Source organism: Gastrolobium bilobum, unplaced genomic scaffold (assembly GCF_033153095.1).
Source record: "Gastrolobium bilobum isolate Gb01-03AN ecotype WA unplaced genomic scaffold, APGP_CSIRO_Gbil_v1 utg6197, whole genome shotgun sequence".
Lineage (NCBI taxonomy): Eukaryota > Viridiplantae > Streptophyta > Magnoliopsida > Fabales > Fabaceae > Gastrolobium > Gastrolobium bilobum.
In genome coordinates this window covers 176594-187827 of record NW_026896133.1, presented here as the reverse complement: position 1 = coordinate 187827, position 11234 = coordinate 176594, and the positions used below count along the sequence as shown (strand labels likewise).

General features: G+C 38.5%; 1 protein-coding gene across 2 annotated transcripts; it reads left to right on the top strand.

The window, feature by feature from the left end:
- The first annotated feature begins 328 nt into the window (after positions 1–328).
- Positions 329–10049, top strand: LOC133297951 (uncharacterized). 2 transcript variants are annotated; one of them, XM_061497186.1, is made up of 6 exons: positions 329–387; positions 1522–2008; positions 7509–7699; positions 7974–8123; positions 8841–9065; positions 9472–10049. In XM_061497186.1, the coding sequence occupies exons 2-6, from the start codon at positions 1775–1777 to the stop codon at positions 9695–9697; spliced, it is 1026 nt and encodes a 341-aa protein (XP_061353170.1). In that variant the 5' UTR covers positions 329–387; positions 1522–1774; the 3' UTR covers positions 9698–10049. The 2 variants fall into 2 exon arrangements, with proteins under 2 accessions (XP_061353170.1, XP_061353169.1); XM_061497185.1 differs by lacking the exon at positions 329–387 and having other exon boundaries at positions 418–2008.
- The last annotated feature ends 1185 nt before the right edge of the window (positions 10050–11234 follow it).

The following is an 11234-nucleotide window of genomic DNA, read 5'->3' as shown; positions in this document are numbered from 1 at the left end:
GAATTTCTTAATGACCACGAATAGCTTTTTTATTTGTTAGGGACTAAAGCGAGTATTGTAAAATTTGTTGATGACTGAAAAAATATTTATTTATTTATTTATTTTTTTACTTCTCAAATTCTTAATTTTTGGGCGGTGTTTGGTAGATGGTAATGATTTGGCCAAAAAGAAGTTTAGAGTGTATTAGGTGTGCGGTTCGATTCCCTGTAATGTCAAAAAAAAAAAAAATAGTGAAACACAACCTTGGATGACAATACGACATCGATTTTAACAAAGTGACAACCATCCAAATTCAAAGCTTAATATTTTCATTCACCACACGGCGTCGTTTCAGAGTTCCCTCGCTTCCAACATCGCCTCCACGGCAAAGATATCAGAGTCCACAAGGTACTGTGAGAAACTCAGAATTCAGAATTTTTGTGTTTTTCTCTTCTGGGTCGGTTTTTTAATGCTCAGAAAATATAGGAAGCGAGAAAAAATTAATTTTTTTTTTATTTGGCTTTTCAATTTTTAAATGGTATTCTAATCTGTGTTGTTCCGTTTGTGTATAATGATTGAAACTTAATGGGACAGTGACTTAGAATCTGAGATTATTGAACAATCTTGTCTAGTAGTTTTAGATTATAATCAAGCTCTTATACACTGTTATATGTTGATGACTTTATTTATCCCTCTATAAGAATCAACATATTTGTATATTAATTAGTATATGTACATTTTGGTGCATTTGCATTACTAATAAAATTAAAAGTAGTGTTACAGTAATAAGCTAGCTTGTTATGTCAGATCTGAATGTGATCTGAACTGTTTTAGCAGTATGCTAAACAAGCATGATTTTGTGATACCATCCAACTTAACTGTCTTATGTATATGGTGTAAAATGGGCAAGTAGTTTTAGGATTTTAATTTTAAAATTTGAGTTTTCGATTTGGGATTGTTTGTTATTTATTAGGGATTTTATCCTATTTTGGATTATCTTATTTTAGTATAGAATTGGGTTATCTTATTAAGGTGTTTGGTTGTTTTGGGTTTATAAATAGGCTATCAGTGTAAATATTTGACACACCTTTTTTGCATAATGATATGGTATTGTGATTTTCTTTTCTTCAGAGAGCATATGATACCCTTGTTAGAGAAGTACTCTGCCGTAGGGGAGTATTCTAGGTTTATTATTCTACATCAGCATGGTTTGCAAAATTGAGGCTCCTTGATATGATAAATCTTAAAACATGTGATTGAATTTTAAAAAGTGATATTTTGTAGAAGCCCCTTTGCTTTTTCTTTTTTTTTTTGGAGCATTATTTTGTCAGTTATGATTTAATACATCACTTGCACATTTATAGCAGTGGTTCTGTTTTTGCCTCCTCTTTTTTTTTATATAGGATCTGCATGATCTTTTTGTGGCAAAATTTCTCTTGTATAGTCTTCAATGCTTGTTGTTGGTAAATTGCGTCTCTGCTTGCTTTTCTTCTTATTACTGTTCTTGTTATTCTTATGTTCTAGATTTATGCTTAAAAACAGAATTTATCTGTTGCTTGCGGCAGTTCCTGCATTCATCTGAAAAGTACCTGTATAAGTTGATAAGATTCTTGGTGGAGAGGATTTCAGAGTTGTCTGAAAGTGCTAGGGTTGCTAACCATAAATTACAAGTGCTATAAACACACTAAGAGAAGATAACTTAAGAAGCTCTTTCCAGGACTCAACTGAAGAAGCAGATGGTGAGAGGGTAGTTGGTGATTATTCTAAAGTTGAAAGCAAATTAAATGATCTCGGAATGGAGACTCAGACACCTGGAACAGAGGGTACCAAGTGTGACACCTCTATCAATCAGGCCAACAAAGATGAATCGAGCTCCAGGGTGGAAGGTTTTATCAAGGATGAAGTGAATTTTGTATTAAATGAAAAGGAATTGGCCGAAGGACAGGTTGATGCTGGAAGAGGTTCTTTTGAAAATGAAGAGAATCCTCCTCATATTGGCGATGAACATTCGACAGTCTTGAAACAAAAGGTATCTTTACTTAAAAAACATCATGATATTCTTATCCTAAGCTGATGTCTATTCAAAAAATATGCTTATATTCAGCTCTTTCTTTTTTCTAGATCTAATATTTCCAAACATGTCAAATGTTTAGAACTGTTAGAATATTAGATATGATATGATTAGATTTGATTAGATATGATTGGATTCTGTCTTATCCGTAAATAGTCTGACTGTATTCTGACTGTATTAGGATTAGGTTTGGATTAAGTTTGGGCCTTACACTTAAGCCCATTAGGGTCTCTATATATTGTAACTCCCTGACACAGATCAATACACAACGTATTCTTTTACATTTAACTTGGTACCAGAGCTATTTCGTTCTGGGAACCCTCGCTTCCGCTTAGAAATCTTGTTCTTCGCTTTAAAACCTAAGCCCACTGCTTAGGAGTCATCTTTTCTTTGCCGTGCGTCCTTCCGGTAAGATATCAAAGGCTGTAAGTCCTCTCCAGGCATCTTCTGCACGTGTCCACAGTCACCGGAGCACCATCAGCCACCGTCAGCCACCGTTCAGGCTGCCGGAGTACTTTTCCGGCGAGTTTTCAGTCTGGAACGAACGCGAACAGAACCCTCTCCTCCCGGCGACCTGCTCTGTGGAAGTCCGGCCACCATCGGAGTTGTCATGCGCTCTCACGCGCCTCCAGTCTTCTCTGCGCGTGGGCTTCACGCGCCACCTTCTGCCGGCGCGTGAGCACTATTCCGGCGGCTTTTTCCGGCCGGTCTTGGACAGAGAAGCTCGTCTTCTCCTCCTCTTTCTGGATCTGTGGTTGGTTCTTTGTGGGTCTAGCTTTTTGTGCGCACCTCTTCTTGATTGGTGATCAGGTTCGTTTCTCTTTATTCAGTTTGTATCTTTGTGATTTGATACTATGGCAGCAAACCCTCCAATTCATTCGGAGGTCAAGTCTCCATCTCCTCCTTTGAGAAATTCTCCCAATATCATCTCTACCAATATTGGGTCCATTACCTCTTCAAAATTGAAGGGATCTGTTAATTACAAGAACTGGGCCACCTCTGTTCGAGTTTGGTTCTTTGGACAAGGATATGGGAACCATCTCACAACTAAGTCTACTGATGTCCCTAAGGAGGACAAGTCTGATTGGGAAAAGATTGACAACCAACTTCTGAGTATCCTCTGGCAATCCATTGATCCGATTGTCTTGGATATCTTTTATTCATTTCAAACTTGCACTGAAGTGTGGGAGGAAGCAAAAAACCTCTACACTAATGATGTTCAGCAGCTCTATTTCATCATCTCTCAGTTTATGGAATTGAGCAAATCATCCGACATTCAGATGGAGACATATATTGGCAAGAGTCGCTCTTTGATGCAGGCATATTTGGATATGCTGCCTTACCCTACTGATGCTACTGCATATCGAAAACAGGTGGAACGTCTCTTTATGGTTGCCACACTTTCTGGCCTTCCCGAAGAATATGATAATGTTCGTGATACTATCTTGACTAGTGGGGAGCCTGATCTATCCATGACGTATCAGCGTCTTCTGAATTTGAATAAGAAATCTGCTCCTGCATCGTCTTCTGCTGTTGATTCTACTGCTCTAGTTTCCCGTACTGATTTTCGCGGGCATATTGGAGGTGGACGTGGTCGTGGTAGAGGCCCAGGAGGCCGGGGCCCAGGAGGACGTAGCCCAGGAGGTCGTGGCCCAGGAGGCCCAGGAGGTCCAGTCGGACGTGGTCAGCGACCTCGTTGTCATTACTGTCAGCAACTTGGTCATTATGAGGAACGCTGCTACACCAAGTATCCTCACATGCGACCTTCTTTTGCTGCTAATGTAGCTCAATCGGATACTGCTTCAAATGGTTCAGTCTCTCTCTCCTCTGAAGAATATGCAGCATTCCAGGCCCTTCTCAGGAAGTCCTCTCCTCAATCTCAGGCCTCTGCTTCAGAAACTGGTAATCCTGTTGCTTGTGTTTCTCATTCTGCATCACTTGGTCCTTGGATATTTGACTCAGGTGCTACTGATCACCTCTGTGGTAATAAGGAACTCTTTTCTTCCCTTACATATTCTAATAATTTACCCTCTTTTACTCTTGCTGATGGAACTAAGGCCCCCGTTCATGGGATTGGACAAATCTGTCCAACCTCCTCATTGACCTTGACATCTGTCTATTACATTCCTCACATCCCTTATAATTTAATATCGGTTAGTAAATTGATCAATTCTCTTAATTGTATTGTCACATTCTCAAACCATTCTGTTTCTGTGCAGGACCCGGGTACGGGGAAGATGATTGGAGTGGGCCGTGAGTCACGGGGTCTGTTCTACCTTGATGTGCCGAGTCCTTCAGTTGCTTGTTCTCTCACAGAATCTCCACAGCTCATCCACAGTCGTCTCGGGCATCCTAGTCTTGCGAAATTGCAAAAGATGGTTCCTCTTTTATCCGGTCTTCAAACTTTAGATTGTCAGTCATGTCAGCAAGGAAAGCACATACGCTCCTCCTTTGCTAATCGAGTCAATAAACGAGCTGATGCTCCTTTTTCAATTATTCATTCAGATGTTTGGGGTCCTAGTCGTAGTGTGTCTATTTTAGGTTTTCGGTATTTTGTCACCTTTATTGATGATTTCTCCCGTTGTACTTGGATTTATTTAATGAAAAACCGTTCTGAGTTGTTTTCTATTTATCAAAAGTTTTCTGCTGAAATTCATACTCAATTTGGTGCTTCTATTCGTATTTTACGTAGTGATAATGCTAAGGAGTATGTTTCTGTTGACTTTTCTCACTTCTTAGCCACACAGGGTACTTTACACCAAACCACTTGTCCTCACACTCCACAACAAAATGGAGTAGCTGAACGTAAGAATAGACATCTCATTGAGATTGCCAGGACTCTTCTTATTCACATGCATGTTCCTCTTCACTTCTGGGCTGATGCAGTCCTTGCTTCTTGCTTTCTCATCAACCGCATGCCTTCATCTGTGCTTAATAATGATATTCCTCATAACTTATTGTTTCCAGATGTTCCTCTCTTTCCTCTATCCCCACATGTTTTTGGTTGTACCTGTTTTGTTCATGATCTCACTCCTGGTAAGGATAAGTTAACATCCAAAGCCTTTAAATGCATTTTTCTTGGTTATTCTCGTCTTCAAAAGGGTTATCGCTGTTACTCTCCTGACCTCAAGCGTTACTTAGTTTCCGCGGATGTCACCTTTTTTGATCAACAACCCTTTAATTCTATCCCATCTCCATTGTCACAGGTTGATCATGTTCTTCCTGTTCCTTTTCTTGACTTGTCTTTGCCAGATGCAGGTGCTTCTACTCCAGATAAGCCATCACCTATTGCTCCAGTACCTAAGGACCGTCCACTTCTCACTTATCAGCGTCGTAAGACAGTACCTCCAGTCGACTCGACCCCTGCTGACTCATTGCCCTCTGCAGTTGATTCTTCCCCTCCGGATCCTTCACCAGAGGCTCTTCCCATTGCTCAAAGAAAAGGTACACGTACTACTCGTAACCCTTATCCTCTTTATACCTTCTTGAGCTATGATCGCCTTTCTCCTCCTCATTTCACCTTTGTTTCTAGTCTTTCTTCTGTTTCTATTCCTAAGACCACAGGTGAAGCACTTTCCCATCCAGGATGGCGCCAAGCGATGCTTGATGAGATGACCGCACTTCATACCAATGGCACTTGGGACCTTGTTTCTGCTCCTCCAGAGAAGTCTATAGTTGGTTGTCGCTGGGTGTTTACTGTGAAAGTTGGACCTGATGGCCATGTTGATCGTCTCAAGGCACGCCTAGTTGCCAAGGGTTTTACTCAAATCTTTGGCCTTGATTATAGCGATACATTCTCTCCAGTCGCTAAGATGGCGTCCGTCCGCCTATTTCTTGCCCTTGCTGCTGTTCGTCACTGGCCACTCCTTCAACTTGACATCAAAAATGCCTTTCTTCATGGTGATTTACAAGAAGAAGTTTACATGGAGCAACCACCTGGTTTTGTTGCTCAGGGGGAGTCTGGGAAGGTATGTCGTCTTCGAAAATCCTTATATGGTCTCAAGCAGTCTCCTCGAGCATGGTTCAGTCGCTTCAGTTTTGCTGTACAGGCGTTTGGCCTAATTCGCAGTAAAGTTGACCATTCTGTATTCTATAGGATTACATCTCCTAACAAGTGCATCTATTTGTTAGTCTATGTTGATGACATCATCCTCACCGGAAGTGATCCAGACGGAATCCATCAGTTAAAACAACATTTATTCAGTGCATTTCAAACAAAGGACCTTGGGAAGCTGCGTTACTTCTTGGGAATTGAGGTGGCGCAATCTAGACAGGGCATTTCTATCTGTCAAAGGAAGTATGCCTTGGATATCCTAGAGGAGACTGGTATGTTGGGGTGTAAACCAGTTGATACACCAATGGATCCTAATGTTAAGTTATTGCCCAGACAGGTGGAGCCGTTATCTGATCCTGGACGTTATCGAAGGCTGATTGGGAAGCTCAATTATCTTACTGTGACTAGGCCAGATATTTCTTTCGCTGTCAGTACGGCCAGTCAGTTCCTTGATTCCCCTTGTGATTCACATTGGGATGCTGCTGTGAGGATCCTCCGATACATCAAAGGAGCACCAGGAAAAGGTTTGTTGTATTCGGATCAGGGAAATACAGAAATTTGTGGTTACTCAGATGCCGATTGGGCAGGATCACCCTCGGACAGACGCTCTACTTCTGGTTATTGTGTCTTCTTCGGAGGAAACTTAATCTCATGGAAAAGCAAGAAACAACCTGTTGTTTCCCGATCTAGTGCAGAAGCTGAGTATCGTGCAATGGCAAATACTACCTGTGAGTTGATCTGGTTAAAGCAGTTGATTCAGGAGCTTCATCTTTGTGAACAGAAACAACCCATGACACTCATCTGTGATAATCAAGCTGCGCTACATATATCCTCTAATCCTGTTTTTCATGAGAGGACCAAACATATAGAGATTGATTGTCACTTCATTCGGGAAAAGATTCAGTCAGGAGAAATCAAGACAGCTTTTGTCAACTCATCTAATCAACTAGCAGATGTTTTCACTAAAGCTCTTAGAGGTCCTCGGGTTGAATACATTTGTAACAAGCTTGGTGCTCATAATATATACGCACCAGCTTGAGGGGGAGTGTTAGAATATTAGATATGATATGATTAGATTTGATTAGATATGATTGGATTCTGTCTTATCCGTAAATAGTCTGACTGTATTCTGACTGTATTAGGATTAGGTTTGGATTAGGTTTGGGCCTTACACTTAAGCCCATTAGGGTCTCTATATATTGTAACTCCCTGACACAGATCAATACACAACGTATTCTTTTACATTTAACTAGAACAAAGAAGAATTATTGAATGTGTATAAAAGGTCTTACTTGTCTTATGAATATTGCATATGCAAATTGAAATATACGGCTAACCAGTTTCTTTTTTTAAGACTTGATACTTGACTAGATAAGATTTGAAACTGATAAATTTCAAATTCAGGAGAAAGAACTCATTGATGAAGGAACTGTAAGGACTTCAGAACTAGAGCATCTTGAACAAGAATTGGAACTGATGAAGGCAGCTGCGGAAATGGCATTTGATAACCAACATTCTGTTGACTTCTACATTGACCAGTTGAATGAACAACTACAAGCTAAAAGGCATTACCTTTTGAAATCGGAGTCAGAATGGTATGTTCATTTGACATTTATAAAAAATTACTGTATTTGATATAGATGTCTATTATAGGGTTTTCTTTAATTCTGGGTCAGCATAAGTACAACATAGAATAGTTCAATGTTCAAATTTGACCTCTCCAATAAAGAAGACACGCACACACATCAAATTGTAAGATAAAAATGATATCTCTTGAGAACAGAATTATTTTCTTAACTTTCTTGTAAGAGAGTGCGAGCGAGCGGTGGAAAGATTGTTAAGTTCACTGGATTTCATTACATGTCGCAGGGATGCTGTAAGAAAACCCTTGGAAGAGAGAAAGAGAAGTCTCGACGAGGATTCTCTATGTTCAAACAATCCAGATGCACAAGAAATGCTCCAAAAGTTGAGAGAAGTGCAGGAGGAAGAGCAATCCATTTTATCTGAAATTATAAAGAGGTACACATATCCAAGAATAGTACATTTTACATTGTTTTAGCTAACTGAGACAAAATTCTTAAGAAAAGTAAGCTAAAGCAGGTTAAAAATGCATAGTTAAACAATGGTTTAAGATGAGCCTTTGCTTGCTGGAGACGATCAATGAGTCACATGTTTTCAAGTTTTGTTGGGAATTGGTGATTCATAATATACAGCTTTTCCATCTACCATCGTTCTTGATTCCCTTCAAGTATTGCTTAAATGAAGATTGCTGCCTTCTATATCTTCTTTTTCCTTTTTGTTTTTCTTGACTGCTAGAGAAGGAAACTTGTTAGAATTTCTCTTTCTTCAAGTTATTCATGCATTAAAGCCACTTTAATGAATTTTAAATGAGTTCCCTCTCACAAGCTGTTTATATGCAACTTTATGCTTCCTAGAAAGAGTCAAGAATCAATGGCCCCAGTGCAGCAAGCTTCCTTTTTGTAATTTTTGGGAATTTGTAAATCCTAATTGACATGAAGTTATGAATCTTATGATTCATTTTGTATCTATTGAATCTTAAATTTGAAATAGAAGCACAGTTAAACTGGATTTACCTAATATAATATACCGAATGTGTCAAACTTTCAGCTGATTTCATCTCAACTCTTTTGCTTTTACTAGATTGATGTCCTTACATAATCAGATTTACTCTGAACATGCATACGCCTTCTTGACTTGGATATTTTCTCTCTCTAGGGAGGAGGAACATTCAAAACTTTCTGCAGATCTTGAGAAACAGCAGAAAGTGGCATCCAGGAAATCCTATACTAATCGGATCAAGGAGATTACAAAAAATAGCCGGAAACAAGATGCTGATATTGAGCGGATCTTAAAAGAAACTAGGGAGGTTCAATTGGAGAGTAATTCTATTCAGGAACGCTTGCATCGGACGTATGCTGTTGCAGATGAAATTGTCTTTAGGTATGAAAGTTTTATTATTGCCAGTACATTCACCCACCCACACATTTATGCTAATGACTACGCACACACAAGAAAGAAAAAATAAAATGGAAATATACATGGGAAACAAATGGAGGGGAATAGAGAGATGAAGAGACAATGAAGCACCCTAAATATCACTTGGGATTTAACTGTAAATTCTTTTATGGGAGAATGATTTCTGCAGTTGCGGCAAAAATCATTCCCTCTGCCACTACATAAATTTTTCTCTTCTCTCTCTCTTGTTTTTGTATCAGTGGTAGAGGGAATGATTTATGTCGCAACTGCAGAAATCATTCTCCTTTCTTTTATTTCATGTTATGGTTGATTGTGTTTTTAACCAAAGGTAAGTAATGTTCAATTTGTTTTCCCTTTCTTATGTCTGCAGGGAAGCAAAGAAAGATCCAACAGGACTGCAAGTTTATAGGCTCCTCGTTAGCATCCATAAAGGTTTTGAGCAAATATCTGAGAAAATTCTGGCAACTGATAGAGTTAGAAGAGAAGTAGCTGAATATGAAATGAAACTGGCAGCCACGGCTTCGAAAAGCTTAGATGTGAGCAAACTTCAATCTGATCTTGATGCCATTGTTAGGGAAAATAAAAACCTTGCATAACAGTTACAGGTAAGTGAAGTTGTTTCAACATCTATTGGAAATTGGCAGCCACAGCTTCCAGAACCTTAGAGTGAGCAAGCTGCAAGCTGATCTTGATGCCATTGCTAGGGAAAATGAAAACATTACATAACAGTTACAGTATAAGTGAAGTTATCTCAACAGCTCATTGGAAGCAACTATTTCTTTCGGTCAATTACCATTCTTTCCTGTTTTGGGGTTTCAAAGTTCTATACATGAACACGTTAAGAATTTGTTTTTTCTTTTTCTCATTGGTTTGAGTGATTGACGGAAATATTCATGTTTGTCTTTGGGTTTTGTTCATTGTGCTTTCTACAAGCCTTAAATTTATTCGGTAGGCAATCTAATATTCAGTGGAATTGAGTATTGGAATGTCAGTTTACACAACATTGAACTTTCAAGAGTCTCAGGAAAATATGAATAAGCAACTTCCAAAGCCAACACTGACTTCGTTAAAACCAATAAGGACACATGCGGATGTAATTATTAACGCCGTTGTCTGACTGATAGAATCAGTGAGTATTTGGGAATATTTGAGATTCAAGATACATATGAGCACTCCTGCCACACTCTGTAGTTTAATGGGTTGAAAAGGATCACTTATATATATATAGAATAAAGTGTGTGTCATTTTAAAGGATGTAAAGTTGTGTCATTTTAAGAGAGAGAAAGAGATAGATAAAGGGGAAGAGAGAGTTGACAAAAAAAAAAAAAAAGTGTGGGTCTCACCTCTTTGTAAGAGTAAAAGGATATAAGTTGTGTCATTTAAAAAGATAAACATTTTTTCCACACATATATATATATAGGGAAATAATACTCTCATGTCACATGAGATTACATTATTTTCCTACACAAATTCGTTTTCCGTGCCAATTAATTTTTCTTTTCTTTTTTAATATAAAACATGGGACCCACATTTAACTTTTCTCTACTTTTTTTCTCTCCTACAATCCTACAACATAAGAAAAGTTAAACCCATATATATATATGAGCTTTATTAGTCTCCTTTTATAGGAAAAAAAAATTTCTTCAGCTGTAGAGACAAACCAGCAAAGAGACCCACCAAAAAAAGAAAAAAAAAATTAAATGGACCCGCATCATTTTTAAGTTAGCAAAAAAAGAAGGGTCAAGATCATTTTACATCAGTGTAAGTTACATTCTTAATCTTGTCCATTGATCCCACTTATATCTAAGGGCTCTAAATTTTTAGTAATGTGAGTCATTGGGTACAAGTGGATCAATGGTCAAGATTGAGTATAAAACTTCTAACTCTTACATCGGTGTAAGAATATCCTGCTCCGGAAAAAAATCTTGTTTTCTTTCACAGAAGAATAATAAAGTCATATATATATATATGAGACAGGATATTCTTACGCTGGTGTAAGAGTTAGAAGTCTTACACTCAATCTTGAGCATTGATCCACTTGTATCCAATAGCTCATATTACTAAAAAATTTGAGCCGTTAGATATAAGTGGGATCAACGATCAAGATTGAAAGTGTAACTTACACTGGTGTAA

Bases quoted from the DNA above. Each gene is read 5' to 3' on its own strand.
- LOC133297951 (XM_061497186.1), top strand. From the start codon at position 1,775: ATGGAGACTCAGACACCTGGAACAGAGGGTACCAAGTGTGACACCTCT. The intron at 7,700-7,973 runs GTATGTTCATTT...TACATGTCGCAG, and splicing joins TTGAAATCGGAGTCAGAATG to GGATGCTGTAAGAAAACCCT. The intron at 8,124-8,840 runs GTACACATATCC...TTCTCTCTCTAG, and splicing joins TTATCTGAAATTATAAAGAG to GGAGGAGGAACATTCAAAAC.